Here is a 22,666-nt window from a genome sequence, read left to right as displayed (position 1 = left end):
TCTCCCACACTGCAGGTGGATTCTTCATCTTCTGAGCCACCAGTGAAGCCCAAGAATACTGAAGTAGGTAGCCTATCCCTTCTCCAGAGGACCTTCCCAACCCAGGAATCGAACCAGGGTCTCCTGTATTGCAGGCAGATTCTTTACCAGCCGAGCTACAGGGAAGCCCATGTGTAAGGCTACTAAGAGTCAAGGACTTCGTGCTTAAAAAAATAAATAAATCACCAAAAACTAAAAGTTATACCCGGGGATTATGTATTTTTTCCCATTTTTTAATTGTTGAGAGAGGCCCCAAAAAACTAGAGATAGAGAGCTATTATTCCCCCACTGGATAGACAGCTGAGGAAAGATTCTCCCACTTATGATCTTTAGGAAGCGTCCCCCAGAACAGAGGCTGTTCCACCAACATATCAGTTAACCAGATTGTGTAAAACCACGTGCCTTCCAAGTAGATGCTACAGACAGACCATAACCCCAGGGAAGGCAGACAGCAGCACCTTCACATGCTCCTAGATGCAAACACAGGCCAGCAGGTGCAAGTAACAGGCACTGAACCACACACTGGAAGCCAGACACAGGAGTTCTACCCAGAAACATTTTCACATTCTCGTTCACCTTCATGAAAGCCTAGATCAAGTTATCACTAGATATCCTGCTTCAACTTTTTAGACACCTGGATTTGTGGGCCCGCGGGTAGGGGGTCCATTCACCACGGATGAAATGATTCTGGGGTCAGAATTAGTTTACACAACCAGGACCACTCCAGTGGCCATGACATCATCCCTTAAAGCTGAAAAGGTTGTTGTATTTCTCAAAATCTTGCGACTCTTATCACAAATTAGATCAGAACTTTCAAACCAGAGGAATAAAATTTGTAGCATGGAAGCATTTGAACGTGAGACACTTCTGTGGCTCCACACTTTCATTTCAGGAAAAGGGTTGTTGGGGAAAGGGAAAGTCTGACATTCCATCATTTTCTTGATTACTTTGGATCTTTCTCCCTTGTTGCAAGAATTATAAATACTCCCACTTCTTTTATATTCAGAAAGTGTCACTTGTACCTGAGTAAGTCTTTCGAAAATAAACATTATGAGGGAAACAGCTGCATTGTTGCAAATGTGTGTGTGCACTAGCAAACTCACTACTGCTTGGGTTATATTCACACACTCACACATACCATAAAGCTAAGAAGGAACCTAAAATGTCACCTGTGCACTTCTGGGCCGATTAAACTGTAGTTCTTTCAATTGATCGCCTTCATACAGCCTGTCCAAGCAAAAAGATCTCAAGAATTCCTTTGTAACAGCCCAAACAAGAGCCTAAACTTGCAAAGCTATTTTTCAGAGCTCAATAGTACAACAACAGGAAGTAGAACTTCTGGGCTGGGGATTTCGCTATTTACTTTTTCTTTCAATGGCTGCTTTTAAACGAGAGAGAAAAAAATGTCCACAGGCATTACAAATCCTGGAAGCTATGAATCAGGAAGTGGGAAATGGTTGATGCTGAAATGGCCAGCCTGAAAATCCTGGCTCTTTCATGTCATCAAGTCTCCAGAACTAGGAATTTCAGAAATCTTAGGCATTCTGCATTATTTTCTGAATCTTAAAAGAACCAAGATTTGAGCAAGAAAGGCCAGGGAGAATTAAGCAGTGAGTAAGCCCCTAACCTCTGGCTCCGTGCCCCGACCAGCACACATACCTTGCCCCCATAACTAAAGGTTCGGTGGGAACTCACTGTCTACAAATGGGGTTTTGTTTACGATGCTGCTCCAGAGAAGCGGGCGTGGGGTGCTGGTGGGCACAGACAGCTGGCCTCACGCCTCAGCCCCCTCGTTCATACCTGGTGTGGAGCCTGCCGCAGACCTGGGACTAAGTATTTCACATCTCGGAACACCCTGCGGTTGATGAATAATGATGGTCACATTGGTTTTCAGGGCCGACTCTACCTGACAGAGGCTACTAAATCTGAGTAAAACTCAAAGGCCCATGGAACAGAGTTGCGTGAACGCTTTCAGATGTCAGATTTGAGCGGGGCATCACTCCTTCACCTGTTTATTTAAGGATGCTCGAGCAACAGTCCAGGGCTCGCTCTGCACAAAAACACCCTACAAACATCTGCACAGGCGTTTACTATGCTGATCCAAGGGGGAAAGGCCACACTCTCATCCTCCCTGCAAAGGTCTCCCTCCTTCCACGCCTCAACCAGAATGCCTCCCCATTCCAAAGGCCTCACAGTCCGAACACCAAAAAGCTGCCAAGGCTTGGAAAACATCCCCGGTTACTTTCTACGGGGGTCAGACACACCACCTCCACTAGCAAGCTGCATGTGATGACGTATTTAAAACAATGCTGACCGGGGTGCGAAGCAAAGGAAGAGAATGGACGTTTCTGCTTATTCCCATCAGACGTGATAACCAGAGAGGCCTCTGTCTGGCCCAGAAATGAGTAACTCTGGCAAATCAGACAGAGCCGAATCAGCCCCGGATGCAGTGTGATGGTGCTTGGGTGGCGAAGGGACCAGCCTCTCCCATCTCCCACACCACACTTACCACCATCTCCCCAAAACGTCTCTGGGTTATTTCACAAAGACCAGGGGCCGCCAGCGTATTAGTTTAACTTGTGCAAGTAAGAGAACCAGTTTTCATGGACTGTTTTTGCCCGTGAGACTCCATCACATCCGTCAGCCTGGCCTCTGAGGACCCCTGACACCCACCCCAACCTGCCCCCAGCCTCATTCTCCACTCCCACTTCCAGCCTGTTCCCTGGGCCCCAGCACATGTGCGTAAGCCCTCACCCAGTTCACCCCCATGCCGGGTAAACCCCAGTCCTCCCAGCACCTCCTCCAGGAGGCCCCAGGATCTCCTGCTGGGCTCCCATGGCCCGTGCCCCCACCCACTCTGGTCCTGTTCATCACGGCCCGGTCCGCTCCCGGGAGCATCTCTCTGCAGCCACACGGCACGCCCTTCCAAGGCAGGCATGCCCGCCCTGCTGCCGGCACGTCCCTGAACATCCAGACACTCCAATTTGTCTCTCTTCAACTTCTCCCAACCAGACCCTCTCTATGGAGCCCAGCCCAGCATCCTTCGAGCCCCTGATCCGCTTGCTCACCCCCTCGTCTCTGCAGGACAAGCGTCACCAGACCCTTCCACTCTGCTGCTCACAGCGGCCACATCCAGGCAGTGGGCTGTCTGCTCTCACAGTGCCCAGGGTGGGCCTGGCGTCGGAGAGAAGGCCGAAAGGCGTGCACAGGGCCCACCGCCCTGCCAGTAGCCGGGGTGCCGTACCCCCAGGTGCCGCCGTCCTTCCATCCAGAAGAATCCACAGCTGCCAGGCACACACGACCCTCAGGGCAAGTTTCTGACCAAGGCAGGAATGAGGTGGCAAACTGGACTTCAATTCAGAGCTTGGGGTGGCAAGAAAGGGATCATAAGTTCCCCACGAATGCCTGACACATATTCAGTGAACATTCAGACCAGTGGTCCAGGGGAGGTTCTGCATGGAGGGGAGCAACCCTCACAGGGGCTCATATCCCCTTCACTGAAACACGCCCCGATTTCAGGCAGCGGAGGCTCCAAGCAGAGTGCCAAATCCAGACAGGCAGATGAGAGCGGTGAGCTGAGTCCTAAGGAAGCCTGACCTCAGGCTTCCTTCCTAGCGCGGTCCGCATGCTCAGGGATCCTCCCGGCAGAAGCTTTAAGACGCCTCATCCCTCTCTAAACTGGGCGTGGGATTAACGGGAAGGCTTGATCGATACCGATTTTACCGTCATGGGAATGACTCACCCTTAAATCCTACCCAGCTTAAAACTCAGCTGTGAACAGAAACAAAACAACATAATAGCAGGGTCAGATTGAAAATAGCAAGTACGACTTGTAAACAGTTCATGCTTATAAACAATTAACAGTCTCCTCCCCAGTCATCCAGCCTCATGGACAAGCTGAGAGGGGAGTTCCGCCCATACCCCCAAGCAGGCCAGCGGCAGGACCGCCCCCGGCACGGCCCGACCCTTCACCACTGCTGGAGTCAGATTCACAAAACAGACCCGGGGGTGGGGGGCAGTTAAGATGAGGGCCTCTGAACCGCACTGCATTCATCGGAAAGTTGAGTCCTCACCAAGGACCTGAGCTTTCAAAAACTCAAAGTGAAACGGGCCGGGAGTATAACGCCCCACTAGGAGCCACTGCAGAGTTCAAAGGCAGCAACTCCCTTGTCCAAAACTGGCGGAAGCGGGGTCGTCTGAGATTTCCCAATAACTACGCCCCTCTCACGCAGCATCCGCTCTAAGAAAAGCAGCCGCGTGCCCAGAAGACCACCTGTACATTTCACGCCTCTGGCCAATGCATCAGAGGGCAAGTGCGCCCAGGGCCATCTTAAAAGCATCCACGTTTAGGTGCTGGGCTTCACTTAGTTCTTCCAAATGAACCAGAAGCCAACTCTTGAAACTGACCAAGAACTTTACATGTATGTATATTACTCCATCGTTATGGAATGGATGTTTGTGTCCCCTGAAAACTCATACGCTGAGGCCCTAACCGCCCCCCGGGATGGCATCAGTAAGGTCACGGCACCTCGTGGGGGGGTCCCACGGAGGCACGCGCGTCCTCTGGGCTGGAAGACCCCAGCTGCTCGCCTGCCTCCATCCGCCCCGACGTGACGCCGCCACGTGGCAACGGCCATCTGCAAGCTGGGAAGCACACACTCATCACACACTGCCCCTGCCCCTGCCTTCATCCTGGACTTCCAGCCTCCAGAGCTGTGGGAACTGAGTATCTGTTGCTTAACCCCCAGCCTGCAGTGATCTGTTACAAGAGCCTGAGCCGATGCAGACGTCCCCCCAGCCTCATGGGAGCGCATCGCCACGCTGGGGAGCAGGATCCCACCCTCCTGACACCTCCTCCTGCCCAGGAAAAGATGAGAGTGGTCACTCCGGCTGACTTCTGAGACGCAGGCAAAGTACCAGTCCAACTTCCGCACCCGGCGGAGCTGCAGCCGTGAGATCCCTCCCACGGGGCCCACATCGAGCAGGGCGGAAGAGACTCCCTTGATGGCCAGGCAGGCTCGCCTGCCTCCCGGGCTTGGTGGAACAAGGCAGGTCCAGGCCTGTGCCCCAACTCCCGGTTAAGCAGAGCGGGATGGCTTAGGATGCAGAAGCAGGCCTGGAGAGCGGCTGCGGGGCGCGGGGCAGGTGGCCTGGACGACAGCACGTGCCCTGGCCCTCCGGCCACACCCCGGGGCCTCTGCCTCCTCCTCCGCGCTGAGGAGATGCTCCCACTCGGGCATGCAGGGGTCAAGCCCTTTCCTTCAGGGCTTCCTACGTGGCGGGGGAGTCCGCAAGCGGGAAGAAATTGAGCTGTCAAGGCAAATGAAAAACTTCTCGTCTCATCAGTGAGGAAACCAGATATCTAAACAAATCTCTCTTCTGGAAAAATAAGAAAATGAAAAAGCAATTACACGTCACATGGCTGATTAGTAATAAATTTCATTTGTGACTAGATGGCACAGGAGTCTGACTCCTGACTTGCCTTCCCTGAAAGGAAAACATCATCAGAGAGCCGCTCTCATTACGGCAAACAGACCCGTCCCTGGTGACTCGGCACAAAGCCGCGTTTTCGGTGAAGCCTCTCCTGACCTCACACAGCCCCCCCGAGCTCCCGGGGCACCTGTGACAGCCCTCACTTGCCTCCACCACCACGGCCACGGGCTGGCTTTGCCTCTCCTGCTCTCCCGCGGCACACACTCAAGAAACAAGACTTTCTGAAACTGTGGTAAAATAAGCACGACGTGTTGTTGCTCAGTCACTAAGTCATGTCCAGTTCTTTTGCGACCCCATGGACTGCAGCCCACCAGGCTCCTCTGTCCATGGGATTTCCCAGGCAAGAATACTGGACTGGGTTATCATTTCCTTCTCCAGGGGAGCTTCCTGACCCAGGGATTGAACTCGGGTCTACTACACTGCAGGTGGATCCTTCACCACCGAGCCACCAAGGAAGCCCATTTGAACCATCTTTAAGTGCACAGTTCAGCGTCATGAAGCACATTCACACTGTTGCACAAACATCGCCACCATCCATCCTCAGAACTCTTTCCACCCTGCACGACTGAACTTCCAAACCCATCAGACACTAACTCCCCATCCTCCCCTCCCTCAGCTCCTAATACCCGGCATTCTACTTTCTGTCACTGGCGATGTGGCAACTGTAGGTTCCTCATCTAAGTGAAATCATATGATATTTGTTGACTTGTGACTGGCTTCTTTCATGTAACATAATGTCCTCTAAGCTCATCCTTCTTGTAGCATGTGTCAGAATCTCCTGACTTTTTAAGGCTGCATAATATTTGATTGCTTATACGGGCCACATTTTGTTTAATCAATGGACACTTCCAGCTTTCAGCTACTGCAAACAATTATTTGCTGCTATGAACATGGGTGTGCAAATATCTCCAATTCCCTGCAATCAAGGCCTTTGGGCATATACTAATGTAGGACTGCTGATCAGACTGCAAATCTGTGTTTAATTGTTCCCGGGACACCCCCGCGCTGTTTTCCACAGCAACTGCCCCATTTACTTTCCCATCAGCAACGCACAATGGCTGTAACTTCTTCACATCCTTGCCAACACTTGTTATTTTCAATGTTTTGATAATCACTGTCCTCATGGATATGAACTGGTGTCTCACTGTGGTTTTGATTTGCATTTCCCTAATGTCTAGTAAGTGGCTCATCTTGTCTAGTGCTTTTTGACCTCGAGGAATAACTTATAAACCAAAGGAATTAACTCCTCCCGCTAAGAAAAGCGCTCTTATTGTGAACTGTTTAATCAAGTTGGTTTATTAAGGGGTCTGGAATTCGAAATACATTTCCCCAAGAAACATTATCATAGGTAACAGTCCCCTAACGAGAGCACCCAAGCCCAGCTAACAAGCTCCTGAACCAGGACTAAGCCTGATCTCCATCCCAGGAACCAGAAACCCTGTACCATCCAAGGGGGCAGAGGAGAAGGGCAGTTCCTCCTCTCCATTCTAGAGGAGGCTCTCCAGCAAAGAATTTACTACCAGGCACCACCTTCTCCCGAGGCTCGGATGGCAAAGAATCTGCCTGCAATACGGGAGACCTGGGTTGGATCCTTGGGTTGGGAAGATCCCCTGGAGAAGTGAATGGCTACCCACTCCAGTATTCTGGCCTGGAGAATCCCATGGACAGACGAGCCTGGCAGGCTGCAGTCCAAGGGGTGGCAAAGAGCTGGACACGACTGAGCCACTAACGCTCTGACTCTCACCATCTCTGGGGCTGGCTCCCACCCCCTCACTGAGACCTCTGGCAGCCAGGACCCCACACCACACGTTCTCACTTTTTCCAGCATTTTGAATATTTGAACTAGTGTTTTTGGATAAGTAGTTTTGGATCTGTGTCCTAAATGCAGGTGGGGATATGATGCTCCCCTCACTTCTCATATAGACCTTCCTCTCCAGAAGGCCATCTGGCCGCTGAGCCACTCCCGAGGAAGGCAGAGAGTAGGGCTGAACACGCTCCAGTAAGCCCTGACGCCTGGGCTATCTTGGGGTTTGAATAACTGCCTCTCCTGGAGGAGCATGTTCCGCATCCTTCCCCGGAAGCAGCAGGGATGACAGGAAGAGAGAGGAACAGAACAGACGAAGGTGCCTTCTATCCCCAAAGAAAAAGGCTGGAGCCAGCACTCACGAAACTCCTCTAAGTCAACTGAAGCTACTAGAGTCTTGATGTGAAGGTCAGAGAAGGCGAACGATGCTAAAAGCTGAACATCAGAATCCATAAGCACCAGGAGGGCACTGACCACTTTTTAAGGAAGTAAACAACTTTTAACGCCGGTTTCCTCCATCCTTAATAATAAGACCAACCCCCTAGGGCAGATGACAGGCACGCCATTCCAATGTAGGCATATCTGCCCAGGAAATACTTAGACTTGTCCTCTGAGATGGGACCAGCCGACATCTATCTTGCAGACGAGAAAACCGGGGCACAGGAGGAAAGCAAGGTGGCCAGGCACAGCCCATCAGCAGGCGTCTCATTCGAGGTAGAGCCCGAGCCGTACAGAATCTGGAGCATCAAAGACGACTGGCGAGAAGGGCGTTCTGGACCCAGCAGAAGGCGTGGTTTCCACCCTCGGCACACAGACACCACACCCCTTAGGTCTGCTCACTCCCAGGGGCGAGAGGGATTTAAAACTTGGAAGTCAGCTTGCTGAGAGCAGAAAGTAGCCCCAGGCCTCCAGGCGGCCTGCGGATCTGGCGTTGTTTCTAAGGCTGTTTGTCCCGTGGAAACAGTTGCGGGAAGGGCAGCAGGAACCGTCCAGCACCAACCGCCCCCACCCCTGTGAAGGACCAGTGACCGCTTCTCAGCGGAGTAACAATGTGCCGGTTGAGTTCAAAACATCATCAACACACATTCAAGTTAAAAAGCACCAGTAGCAGAGCCCAGAGCTGGACGCCTAACCGGCCTCCCGTTTCCAACAAATGAGCCTCCCTGCTCCGGGCGGTCAGCCTCCGGCCTCAGGGCAGGGCCCAGCATGCGGCTCGGAGGGGACCTGGGGTCACGGCCGGGTTGGGTCCCCGGAAAGCGGGAGAGCAGTGCCTGGCGAGGCGCACACAAGCGCACCTGAAGAGGCTTCACTCTTGTTTCCAGAGGAGAGGAATGTGTCTGGAGGCTGTGTGCCCCCCATTTCAGCCTGGTCCCCTCCCCTTCCCCAGCACCTCCGATGCCCCGGACGAGGGCGAGCATTGCTCCGGGGCGCCCTTCTGACTGGTTGGGGTGTGACCCGGCCCCCGGGGCCCCCCACACGCCCCCACTAGGAGCACCCTGCCGCGAGCTCGGCTCTCCCGTCCGCCCCAGACTCCACCGGCCCTGCCCGCCCCCCCAAGCCTGTCCCAGGGCGCCCGAGCGTCAGACCTTCAAGGAGCATGGAAGTCGGAGCACCCACGGCCGCCCGAGCTCTTCAGCAGCTCGACGCCCCCCACCCCTGCCGCCCATCCGTCTCAGGAGCTCAGAAGGTCAGGGCAAGTGCAGCAAAAGGGGGCCAGTCCTCCAGGGGCGAGCGCAGGGCCACCAGGGCCTGCAGAAGAGACAGATTAAAACATGTGCCTGTTGGACACTCCCTATGAGCCGGTCCTGCTAGGCACTTGGGATGCAAGACCATCCCTCGTGGCTCAGCAAACCGCAGATCGGGACAGTGAGGCTCCAGCGTCTGCCTACATCTGCAGGGGCTGCCTGTGGCAGGGCGGGGGGACCTGGGGGGGCTTCAAAGGCAGAAAGTGCCGTGACAGGGGCAGACGAAAGGTAGGCGCCATGCTTGTTTGTAAGGATGGAGCTCACCTTCACCCTGTTCAACATCTGCATGGCACTTTCCAAAACACTCAGAAACAAGCTATGCTTGAAATTAATGCACCAGGTTCAAATGGTTATGTTTCCATTTATCTGTAGGAAATATCCCACTGGACTAGAGTCCTTAGGGTATGAAGCTTTCAAGGGTAATCTCTCAGGTGTTAATTACGTTCAGGAGACCTATTATTCCATCAACTTCTGGGGGGTGGGGGGTGCAGGCTTCCACCTTCAGTGGCCCCACAAGAGGCCGTCATAGGCCTCGTCCACAGCCCTGAGGGAGAGGGAGCACTTAAGTGACAGGAGTCTTTAAGGTGAGCTATTGACCCGCCAGGAGTCAAGGCAAAAGTTAACTGGCCCCGTCCAGGAAACCGTGCAAAAAACAGAAGTCCCGCTCGGGCCAGCCAGGCCTTCCTAAGAACCTGTCTCTCTGCATGCTGTCTCTGGATCTGAAGGCCGTGAGAAACAGCCTGGGTGTTTGTGGTCGTTCAGAGAGGAAAGTGTGGGGGTCAGGAGTGGCAGAGGGGGCCCCATGGACGCCCCGCCTGCCCCGCGGCTTCAGGTGAGCCGGCACGCCACACGGCGGGACCCAGGCTGCCTCCAACTGGTGCCAAGAGAGATGTGTTAAACACTCGAAGGGCCTCCCCAGTGGCTCAGCGGTAAAGAATCCGCCTGCAATGCAGGAGAAGCAGGAGACTGGGTTTCTCTCCCAGGGTCGGGAAGACCCCCGGAGAGGAAAATGGGAACTGACTCCAGTATTCTTGCCTTGGAAACCCCACAGACAGAGGAGCCTGGCGGGCTACAGTCCACGGGGTCGCAGAGTTGGACATGACTGCGTGACTGAACCACATGCAGAGGGAACTTCTGCAACAAGCCCTCCCTCCAGAGAGATGAGGCAGCCTCAGCACAGGGCTGGACTCACAAGTGACCTTTCCGGGGTTCTAGGGTTTTCACTCACCTCAGTGTACAAAAAGCCTGATTAAACCATGATGTTAAAGATAATTTTACTGCTTCCAAGTTCTCTGCAGGAGAAACTGGCCTGATGAAACGTTTCAGCTGGCAGAGTGATCATGCTGCTGTTCAGTCGCTCAGGCGTGTCCAACTCTTTGCAATCCCATGGACTGCAGCACGCCAGGCTTCCCTGTCCTTCACTCTCCCGGAGCTTGCTCAAACTCATATCCATCGAGTCGGTGATGATATCCAACCATCCTGTCCTCTGTTGTCCCCTTCTCCTCCTGCCTTCAATCTTTCCCGGCATCAGGGTCTTTTCCAACGAGTCAGCTCTTCACATCAGGTAGCCAAAGTACTGGAGCTTCAGCTTCACCATCAGTCCTTCCGATGAATATTCAAGGTTGATCTCCTTTAGGATGGACTGGTTGAATCTCCTTGCAGTCCAAGGGACTCTCAAGAGTCTTCTCCAGCACCACAGTTCAAGACCATCAATTCTTCGGCACTCAGCTTTCCTTATGGTCCAATCCTCACATCCATACAAGACTACTGGGAAAAAAATAGCTTTGACTACACGGACCTTTGTCGGCAAAGAGTGATCATGACAAGATGAAAATAAATTTGTTGTTCACGTTGCTTCAAAGTGAAGGGGGTACGGGGGACTGAGTGTGTCCCTTTAAGAAGTCTTCTGTTAGTTGAGATCTTCCTGTGTGCTATGCATGAGCCATGACCTCAGAATTCAAGGATAACCAAGGTACCTCTCGCCTCCCTGACTAGTAGAGTGAAAACAGTCTGGGGATGATGCACTAACAGGGGTATAAAGAGACTTGTGGGACCATCCAGCTGGCAGGGTCGAGGCCGCCGGACAGGGAGAGCTGCAGCTAATTCTGAAAGGAGCCTGCCAGAGGGTGAGCTGGTAACACAGTTGTATCAGAGGAGGTAATACAGTTGCCAAGAGCCCCTTGGCACAGGGGCGCCCACCTGCCAAGGCAAAGAGACTTGAGGGGGTACAGTCTGTTTCAGAAACAGCCAGAGCTGTTGTTCAAAATGTCTCAGAGGATGGCAAGTTGCAATCCTCTATCAGCCAGCGAACCAATGACTTCCAAATTAAAACGAGCCAAAAGCAATCACAGAGAGATGAGCCTAACACTTTCTAAATGAACCACCTATCCACTACCTCAGTGTAGCCTCAACTAAGGAAGTGAGAAAGCGGATTCTGAAACTACACAACGAGTAGGAAACCAAATACAGAAAAATGTCTAACAACATACAACCAATGTGAGACCCAACAGCAGCAATGAGTGTTTGTTACTATTCTTTGCTAGGATTTCTGACTGGTGAGCACCTGAACTACATAAAACTGCCCAAGAGGACACATATAAGAATGATAATTAAAGTCTTACCACATATTTTAAGTAGAGTAACGGGAAGTAAATCTTGCTTATTTTTCAAAAGGAATCAATAGATGTTTTAAATCTCTAAACTCGAAAGGGATATTTTAGAAGTTGTCATTTATTAAAGTCCTGTAAAAACATCTTAAATCCCAAACTGTAAAAGGTGCGCTAGATAGATACAACTTTGTCAAAAGTTGCTCACGCCACTTAGGGAGACCCAAATTCTCTCAAGCCAGTTCACTGATGCAGCAAAGCAAGCTTCATTCAAAACCATATCCCAATGGGTGTTACAGAAGCCTGCAGTCCCCACATTTTCCTGCAACTGGGTTCCCAGGAACCTAAGCCAAACGGGGGGGCCACAGGCGATCTTCATCTCAGGCACCCAAGAGGCCGAATTTCCTTTCTGGCCACTAGATGGCGCCTACGCATTGGTGAGGCGGACAAAGCGCACCCTGGACACATCCTGGTCACCAGCGGAACGGACAAACATCAGAGAGAGAGCATGATAAACGGACCTCTGAAATGGACGATGCACTGCAGGCACCCTCCCCTGTTTAATGAAAAAAGGTAAAAAAAAAAAAAAAATCACAAGACTGTGTTACACAAGCAAACTGCATTCCTGTTAAGCACCCTAGCAAAATAAAGCTTCACTACAGAGCATTAACTGAGCACCTACTATGTGCCAGGCTCCGCGTAACATTTAAACGACAACGGAAGCCTGAGGTCAAGTGCATCCTGTATCTCTGACATATCCAAACAACCACTCTGCTCAAGGATGCCACGTCTGTTAGAGAAGCAGCAGACAAAAGTTGGAGGGCTCAGGAGATGCCGGCCTCTCTAAGGATCTGACACATGCGTCAGTTCCCTTTCTGCTTTTAAGAATAAATGGAGTGGGTTCTATTAGAATTATAACTTTACAATTGAGGAAAACTGAGGCGCAGGAAGATTAAACAATTGGCTTGAGGCCTTAGCTACTGAGCAGCTGAGATTCAAACCCAAGCCCTCTGCCTGCACTTCTCTCTACAGCCTCATAAAATGACAACAGCCCGGGTCCCAGACAAAACCAGTCACTGCTAACCGGCACAGCAGGGGGGTACAACCTCAAAAGGAACAAGCAGGAAGTCAGGTCTACAGAAAGGAGGGTAATCAAGAAAAGCTTCATGGAGGAGAAGGAATCTGTGTTAGAAATTAAAAGACGGCATCTCAGATGAACTAAAACTCTAGGAAGGTATTTGGGGAACAGGAACTAACTTAGTGGCCCATCTTCACACAGTTACAGTCTTGTCCCTATTTCACAGATCTGAAACCTAGAGTTTGGTGTTTTGTTTTTTTTTTTTAATGAAAAAGAGATTCCAACCCCAATTTTTCTGACCTTAATCTTCTAAATAGATTAGAAGATGGTTTTATTTTGGCATTTAATAAGAAAAGGAGAAGACTCTCTCCCAGTTGTTTCAAGTCTCTGCATTTCCGTGGGATGGACTGTCAGGGAAGCAGCAAGTAGAACCGGGAGATCTCCGTGCCCTAGAGCAGCACTTCCTCTGTGGGGCAACATTAGTAAAGAGGAAAAGCACTCCAGGCCTCAAATGCAGAAGGAGCAAAACCACGGAGCTAGGAACGGGCTTCCTTACCGCAGAGCTAGAGCCCACGGGAGTCCTAGGAATTCACACGGGATCCCTACAGCAAAGCCTCGGTAAAGGCGGATGACAGCCCGGGACGGGGCCCTCGGACTTGATTCCTGGACCAGGGCGCCGCACCACAAAAGGCACACGCGGATAACTTGGGGCTGGCAAGTCCATCAGAGCAGAGGGAGGGTGCTGGAGTCAGAGCTGCCCGGCCCAGAGGCCAACCAAGCATCTCCTCCCTCCGAGAGTCCATGCAGGTCTGGACGGGACCAGGGTGGAGCCAGAAATGGGCGAATGTGAACAATTTCAAGTGACTCAGAGAGGGAGAAAGGAAACATTCAATAAACCAGTCTCCCCAGAAAGGGACTGATGAACTGAAATGTAACTAGGAATTCCATCCTGACCACTTGCTGTTGAAAATCTTACTGAGGTAATGCTAGACAGAAAATCCCAAGTATACAGCTCAACCAAGTACAATAGTGATAACAGAAGAATTTCCTGGGATGAAACTATAACATGTTGTGACCTCACATATTCCATGAACTCATTAGTCACAGGAATCAGACAACAGAACTAAGGAAGCTGAACAGCAGATCTTCCTCCGTCTCTGCTCTTTGATCATTTGTTTTCATGATAATCTGTGTTTCTCTTTCAAATTCAGAGTCTGAGCTAATGGCAGGTATTTTACCCCACTACTGAGAGACCCCCAAAACTTAGCTGGGGAGAATAAACACAGGACGATGCTGATAGTAACAGCACAACTGCTGAGGACTTGACAACCTAAATTAACAGCTGATGACCTAAGAAAACTATTGCTAACTGATTCAGGAAAGGAGACCATGGACCTCTCCCCTACTGCTAGCTGATACTGGCAAGATCATGGACCTCTCCCCTGTTGCTAGCTGATTCAGGAAAGGAGACCATGGACCTCTCCCCTGTTGCTAGCTGATCCAGGCAAGGAGACGAAGGACCTCTCACCTGGGCTTGCTTCCTATGCTTCCTAGTTTTCTCCAGGAGGTTATTATAGGTCACTTGGATGCTTCCAATTTGGAAAAAACTGTTATAAACTCATCTCTCCCTAATCATCATCAGACTTCTCTCCCTTAAACTGTTATTAACTAAATTTTCTTAACTCAAATGGATACTGTCTCATTTACTTAGTCAACATGCATTTCTAATAATTGATTTTATAAAGACAAACCACCGACTGTATTTTATCTGACAGGGCAAGTTCAAAGTAGGCATCCAAAGTATCTCACAAAAGTTTTAAAGTTCTACTCTATAAAACATTTATGCTTTAAGACTGTCAACACATATTTGCTCTCCCATGGTCAAGAGTAATTTAGAAAGCAGTATGCATATACCTGAATTACCAAACTGACAAATAATTCCACAGCCAGTTTAAAGAAAGTTAGTGCCAGGTTAAAAAAAAAAAGCAGCCATATAAAAGTATACAAAACTGCAATAATAATGTATTTGAAACTGTCAGAATTTGGATGAATGGACGGAAATACACACAATTTTGAATAAGTGGCCTTTTTTATTATATAACTATTACTAAAGTAGATGCTTGCCTTGATAAGGGGACTAAGAGGCTGAGGAGTGGTATAAAAAATAAAGTTTCAAACCTGAACAACTTTCTGGACTAGGAATAAATTAAGAATAGAATACTTTCTAAAGTCTTTAAAAATATAAATGCTTAAAATAAAAAAAAAAATTAAGACTTCCAGACTATTACAATGTGAACAATTTAAAGCAGGCATAGCTATCTCAGCTGAATCTGGGGACAGACCCATCATATGCACGCACATCTTCCCTATGTGGTTAGTCACCAATCTATTTCAAATAAGAAAGAGTGGGCTTTAAGACCATCAGCCACCAGAGGCGGGACACTCAGCTCCGTGGACACACCCCCAGCACCGACCAAGGAGAGGACAGACAGGAGAAAACAGGCAGACTCCTGCCTGCCTTTCCCCATCAGAAACAACAGCAACGGTGCACCAGACAAGGAGCTGTGATCGCAGGCATTCATTCCTCACCAGAGAAGAAACTACTTTCTGTTGTGTTCCAGTAAAATCTGAATTCTTCTAGTCCGTAAGGAAAAAGTAAGAAAACTGAAAGCCTTGCTTACTAGTTTGTTTTTTTAGTGTTTTAAACAAACATAGAAAGTAATTTCTATGTGTGCTTAGCCGCTCAGTCGTGTCCGACTCTTCGCGACCCTTTGGACTGTAGCCTGCCAGGTTCCTCTGTCCATGGAATTTTTCAGGCAAGAATACGGGAGTGGGTTGCCATTCCCTTCTCCAGGGGATTTTCCTGACCCAGGGATTGAACCTGTATCCCCTGTGTCTCCTGCATTGCAGGCGGATTCTCTACCTGCTAAGCCATCGGGGGAGCCCAATTTCTATGGCTTGACTCGTATCTTTTAAAATGTATGTAGGATAGTTTATCACATCAGAACAAATTTTTAAACTTAAAGAAGTGAAGTTGCTCACTCATGTCCAACTCTTTGCGACCCCACGGACTCTAGCCCACCAGGTTCCTCTGTCCATGGGATTTTCCAGGCAAGAGTACTGGAGTAGGTTGCCATTTCCTTCTCCAGGGGATCTTCCCAACCCAGGGATCGAACCTGGGTCTCCTGCATTGCAGGCAGACACTTTTACAGTTTGAGCCACCAGGGAAGATAGTCAAACTGAGAGAACTGAGTCCAATAAGTACTCAACATATATTTATTTAGGAAAAGAGGAAAGAGAAAAAAAAAATTCTCAATTCCAGTAAAGAAATATCAATATTTCCTTCAGGTTTTGAAATTAATCAATTTCATAAGCCCTAAGTGAAGCTGGCATAACTGGGAAAAGTAGGGGATCTTTAAAACTGATATTAGGGACTTTAAACATGAGTAGAACTGATGCTTTACAAGTAAAAAAAAAAAAAAATTTAGTCTTCATAGTTCAAAAGTTTAAAAATCAAAGACATTGCTAATATTCTGAGTCAAATATAACCTAAATAATTTAACGGAAGAAACAAACTTTATCATGCCCAGTGAGTATGCATCTACTGAGATAACAACTTAATTTGTTTTTAAAGATCTTCTGTTTACCAACCATTTTATACCAACCATATGCCCTTTCCTAAGAACAACCAGTTCTTTCCAGATCCTTGGGGGTTGGGGTAAGGGTGACACATTTGCAAAGTTTTAATGTTTCCAAATACTGAAAATCCTCCCCAAATGTCAACAGGTCTCAATGTGCAAAAACATTAGGACTTTCGACCCCCCCACCTTTCTGTTTAAGCCAAATCATTTGTTTACAAATAACTGGAAAAGTTCCTCTTCGTAATCAGATGCCAAACACCATTTTCAAGGAGAGGTCAGAGTGCTTCATTCATAATTCAACTTGTTGCCTTTAAAGCGTTTAGAATTTTCCTTCAGAACATCGCAGACAGAGATATCAGGAAACTGCATCCCAGGCTTGTGTGCAACCATTATCTATTTAGTACAATTGAGCGGCGAGCATCCTCGGACTCAGATGGCACCTGTCGTAAGCTGGCTAAGAACAGCAGTTCAAACAGGTTGGCCCACGCGCACAAATCCCTCCTCCGTGAACTAGGGTTGATTTTTTAAATGAGTTTTGAAAACAAATTGAAAAAAAAAAATCACAACTCAGAAAGAAACATGGCCTGGATGTTTTACAATTAAAAGATACTTCAAGGTTTAATTGCATCCTCAATCTCATGCTTTTAAATGCAGCAAAGTATTTGAAATTAAACAAGGACTTACAATTATGAGAGTTCCTTAAAGTTTTCCAGAAAGCTAACTAAGCAATGCATAAATTCAGAAAAGGTTTAAAGTAAGTCACATCTTCCTTACAAATCAAAACGTGCCATACAACATTCTCGTGCACACCTGTGACTCCTACTGAAGTTTTGGCAAATGGTAACTACGGCACTGTCCATTTTTAATCACAATTGTCAAACCAATGTTATAAAGGAGGCAGCACAGCTGATCGAGATGGGTGACTGACAGGTACATCACAGCCTGCCAGCAGCAATGCAATACAAGGGCAGGTATTCATAAGGCAAGGCATGCCACACAGGCCTCCAGAAAATCAGTAACATTGATAGGCTTCCCATCTTAAGTCTATAGAAATGTTGTTAAAGGGCCTTTAAAATGTTGTTTTAGAACTGCATACCCTGGGCCAAGTCTGAAAAAGATCTGAATTTTCAAGAAACTTTGTTTCACGCAGGATTATGTAAAATGTCCTAAGAACAAAAGCGAAATTCTCTCTGTGCGGGCATCACGTAAGGCAGTGTCCAGCTTCCATACAGCAGGTACTAAATAAGTGCTGGCTGGATTCAGCTGCTTCTTACAGCACATTCTTACAAAACAAATGAAACCAGATTTAAAAGGAAGCTACTGTCCCTTGAGGGCTCTCTTTGGCAAAACTGGAAGGCAGCAAGTGAAAATGATCCAGTTGATAGTCATTACTGCTCTGATCTTGCAACAATAAGAACAGGAATCACTTTTATTAGTAAACAGAGTCTTACACAAAAACCAAAAACAAATGTAAACAGTTATTCTTCAGGTATTTTCCTATTAACAAGCCAAGGTAAATCTGGATAAAGGCAGACCAGTTTGAAAATAAAAATCCCTCTGCGATGTTTTTAAATCTTTTGCTTGATAAGAAATTTTAATTAAAAAAATATCATCACTGTGTGTCTAAAAAACCTTCTGCATCCTACAGAGATTCTCTTTCCTGCTCAGACTCTGCAACTATTTAAGAAATAAAACAAGTAACAAAGAAAAGAGAAAAAAAAACCTACTGTTTTACAATGAGCAGTTCTTCCTTAAGTTTTTACTACCAGGGTGGTTAATATGGGATACCAAAAGAGACAGTGGAAATTCTTTATCATCTTAAAACATTACATTATTTCTTTGTTGGGAAAAAATATGTAAGAAAACTGGAATACAAAATGCCATCAGACTCAGCTCCTAAACTCTAGTCTTGGAAAGACCAACATCGTTTCAGATTCAGTCAAGGATTTCAGTGTCACAAATCTGACTTTCACTACCAGCACTTGCATTTCTTTTAACCCAACCCCTTAATCCTTCATGTGAGCTATTCCTAAGAAAAGTTCTTTTTTCCTGTCTGTCCTTTTCTCCTATGGCATTCAATCTCCGCTGTTATAGCTTCAGTGATCAGTTTGTAGTTCCTGAGTCTGAAAAACTCCATAAATTTTAAAAAAGGAGACAACAACCTGCTGGACAAATTTACTTAATAATTTTAATCTATCAACAAATTCTATGTTCAAAGTAACACAATGCATTCTTTTTAACCTTAACATGTTTCTTGAAAGAAAAACAGCTTCATTGGGATATAATTCACATACCATAAAAGTCACTAATTTAAAGTACACAATTCAATGGTTTTTAGTATTTTCAGAAAGTTGTGCAACCATTACCACAATCTAATTTTAGAGTATGTTCATCACCCCTAAAAGAAACCCGTACCCCCTCCTTCCCCAGCCCTATGCAACCACTAATCTACTTTCTGTCTCTATGGATTTGCTTATTCTGGACTTCATATAAATGGAATCATGCAATATGTGGTCTTTTGTGACTGACTTCTTTCACTAAGCACGATGTTTTTAAGGTTCTTCCAGTCAACCTTAGCATATTTCTTAATGTTGGACTTTTCTAATCCTTCTGACAAATTAAACATATAACCTTTTAAACTTCAAACCCACACCCACCCCTCCACAAAAGTACCCTTTACTTGCTATTTCCCTCTAAGAGAGGCTAAACTATAATTTGCTATTTAGGTTCTTTCCAAACTTCTTATTCTGGAATTCTTCTTCTGGTAATAAAACAGCAACTTCTTTAAACACCCATCTTTCACATACCTACATTTCCCTGACAATAGAATATGACTGTGCCTGGGGCAGAAAGATGACTGGATCTTTCTAATGAGATGGCCACAATACCTTTAAATGGCACACCGATTTTTTTTTTTTAAGCATCATATTATTTGGCTATCACTCCTAACTTCCAAACCTCCCTTTTTTAGATGCACTGTTCACGGTACATTGATACAAAAGTCTTCATGACTTCATCTGCTTCAAAACTCCTAGGTTTTCCAAATTAAAGGTTTTTGTGTTTTTTTTAATCACCCCCACTGCTATCACACTGAGAGAAAACACTAATCCCTAAATAGGCCAACACATTATTAATCAACAGCATCCCAATCTTTATTATATTACACTAGACAGACAAAACAATGCTTGTCTCTGATAGGAGCTGTTGGTTTTATTTCTATCAGAAGTAAGAATTCCAGCACCTTTTGGACTAAGAGCTGAACACACGCTGAGCATACCATTTACTCCTGAAAACTTCCTAGCTATAGGGAGGGGCAGGTAGTGAGTTAGAACTTCAACAAACCATAATCAGGAATGGGGAGCCTTCTGGCCATCATCCATCAAGTTTTCAGAAACCAACTATTTTCGAGAGATCCTTGAGCAAAGTTTGGCATCTTGTACTATAAAAGTAGTTAAAACGCCCCTTCCCCTCCTGCCTGTTTTGTCAAGAAAAACAGAACAAATACACCTTTCACAAAGGGTATTTTTTCATCAAGAACTCCAAACAACAAGACATCCTATTTTAAAATCCCGGAGTCCTGAGTCGGAGAAGCAAGGCCAACCCTGGTGTTGTGAATTTCAGAACTTACTAACATTAAACAATAAAACTAGAGCCACGACACAGTTCAACAACATGCCGTAATAAAATGGATTAACTCTCTTGTGTCTCCTGAACTATATTTAGCTCCTGAAAGCTAGAAGCCCTCCTCTGTGCCCCCAAACACCATCTGTGAGCCTTAGAAGGGTGCCGAGAGCCTTTCGCCCAATCCAGCGTGCGGAAACTTCGGAAAACAAAGAGCAGGAGAGCTCAGATGTGTGGAGGGTCCGGACTCCAGGCGAGTCTCACTCCACGCAGTCAACACCCTAATCCTGTAAAAATCTGCTCCCACTCCGTCGTGAACGCATTTCTTACAAAACGTTTAAGAAGGGTTTGTTTATACGAACAGTCTTTCCGAATTGCACCTAAGACGGGGCCAGGCAGCCCCCGCTGCCTCCTGACTCTCCCCCTCACTCTGCAAGGCGCAGTCGTGATTTTTCGAAGTTAACTGGCACCACCTGCATACACTCGGCAAACATTACTCACCAACACGCCCTCGCCGTTCCCAGCCCCAGTTCTGTGCCTGCATTTGAACTTTATAATCGTGCTCAAGATACCCTGCCGTCGCGAATGGACCAGCAGAGCCTCCCTTTACTGTTTGGAGAAGAATGGAAACCCCTCCTCTCCGCCCTCCACATACCGCGGGGCGCTAAGTTCTCTCTCCCTCCCTCCCTGCCCGTCCCTACCCCTAGCCGACACCAGCACAACAAAAGCTATCAGATTGCAAGCGGCAGCGCGTGGAGCGATATTGCTTATTAACTCCGAGCAGAGGAAGTGCGGACGGGGGGGTGGGGTGGGGGGGGGGGGCGCGCAACACAACTCCGGCCACGAAGCCCAGGCCGCGGCCGCGCGCTCGCCACGCGGAGCCCCCTCCCCGCGCGCCCGAAACCGCGACGCGGGCCACCTCTCGCCCGGGCACGGCGGCCCGGTGTTCCTGGGCGGCCGTGTGGCTGCGAGCACGTGTGTGGAAATACACGTCGGCTCCGACCACACACCCACTCCTGCACACTCAGAGGCCGCCCTACCAGCCCTAGCCCCGCCGGAACGAAAAGAGCGTCCACGGGCCGCTAGAAAACGGGGAGAAGGGTCCCCCAAACCCTCTGAACTCGGGATCCGGACGCGCCGTCCGGAACAGCCCGCCTGACGCCGAGCCCCCGACTTCACCTTTTCCCAAGGGCTGCACCGAGGGGTGCGAGATGTAAGCGGGAACGCTCCCCGCACCCCCAGTCGCACTGAGCAGCCCCGGGAGGCCGGAGAGCGAAAGCGACAGGGAAAGCCAGGAACCCAAAGAGCCCAAGGGGCCAAGCGTGGCGAGCGGCAGGAGGTCGCGCTGGAATGTCTGGAACCTGTCCTGGGGCCGCGGAGCCTCCCCGCCGGGCACCTCCCCCTGGGCACCTTGCAGAACCGGGGCCGGCGGGCTGCCCGCTCCCACCCCGGGCACCGAACCTGCCCCAGGCGCGAGGGCGCCGCGCGAGCTGTCACCGCCGCCCGCGCGCCGCGTGTCGGGAGGCCCCGCGCGCCGGGAGGGGCGCGCGGTGCGGGCGGCCGGGCGCGAACTTCCCCGCTGGAGCCCCGGGGCCTGGCCCCCACCGCGGGCCGCCGGGCAGGGAGCGCAGCCCAGACAGCCGGGCCGCGGGGCAGGGCTCTCGGGACCGCGGAAGGGAGAGCCACCGAGGCCCTTTCCGCGCGGGGATGCGCCGAGCCCAGGGCCACGCGGGCCTCCGAACCAACGACCTGGGCCCCGGGGTCCCCCCCGGCCTTGCGGCCGAGCTCCTCGGCGCCCCGCCCCACCGCCCCAGAGCCCGGTAGCCCGACAGCTGCGACGGTGGCAACTCGGGTTTCGCAAACAGGGCGCAGCCCCTCGGAGGAAAAAGTTCCCGCAGTGGCCGCGGGCGGCGGGCACATACTCACTTTCTCCACTCGTGGGCCAGAGCGAGAGCGCGGCGGAGAAAAACAGGAGTCCCCACAGCGAGGTCGGGGACCCTCCTCCGGAGCTAGACTTCATTCCTTTTATTTGGGACGAAATTCCCCTTTCTCAAAAAAAAAAAAAAAGGGGGGGGTGGTGGAAGAGGAAAAGAAAAAGTCTCCGAGTCTTCGTTCCCCCCCCCCCCACCTCCAAAAACAAGGGAGAAGGCGACAACACTTCCCGAGGCGGCGCCGGCCGGGGGTCCGCGGGGAGGCGCGGACGGGGCGGGCGGTGGCGGCGGGCGGCCCTCAGCGCCGGCAGCCGCGGCCCAGCGCTCGGCGAAGTCGGGAACCCGGGGCGCGCCGGGGCGGGCTGTCTGCGTCGTCGGCCTCCATTTTCAAACCCAGAGAGGCAGGAGGGAGGAAAAACTGCGAAGAGAAGGGGGCCAAGCCCAGATCCGTCTTGGCGAAGGAAAACAAACCCGACCCCAGACAGAGGGGGAGGCGGCCCGACGCCCGAGCCTCCGCGGCGGGAGGGCGCGACGCAGTTCGCAAGACGGCCCCTGAGCCCAGGTCGCGAGGGAGGCCGGCCGGGGGCAGAAATGCGGAGGAAAAATGAATGAGCCGCTCCCCTCCTCCTCCTCCTGCTGCTGCTCCTCCTCCGCCGGGCTCCGCTCGCCGCCGCCGCCGCCGCCGCCGCGAGCTCCTTCCCAAATCCA

The 22,666-nt window shown here is 49.8% G+C and overlaps 1 protein-coding gene across 1 annotated transcript in view; it reads right to left on the bottom strand.

Moving 5' to 3' along the window:
• Window positions 1–22,198, bottom strand: part of IGF1R (insulin like growth factor 1 receptor) — a 298,923-nt gene extending 276,725 nt beyond the window's left edge. Inside the window, exon 1 of the mRNA XM_061158611.1 lies at window positions 21,954–22,198. Within this exon, the coding sequence (XP_061014594.1) occupies window positions 21,954–22,047 (94 nt within the window). The 5' untranslated portion in view covers window positions 22,048–22,198. The remainder of the gene's footprint in view (window positions 1–21,953) is intronic.
• Between the last annotated feature and the right edge of the window lie 468 nt (window positions 22,199–22,666).

Source organism: Dama dama, chromosome 13 (genome assembly GCF_033118175.1).
Source record: "Dama dama isolate Ldn47 chromosome 13, ASM3311817v1, whole genome shotgun sequence".
In the NCBI taxonomy this organism is placed as follows: Eukaryota; Metazoa; Chordata; class Mammalia; order Artiodactyla; family Cervidae; genus Dama; species Dama dama.
The sequence above is the reverse complement of the archived record's forward strand: the minus strand, read 5'-3'. Positions and strand labels throughout refer to the sequence as shown.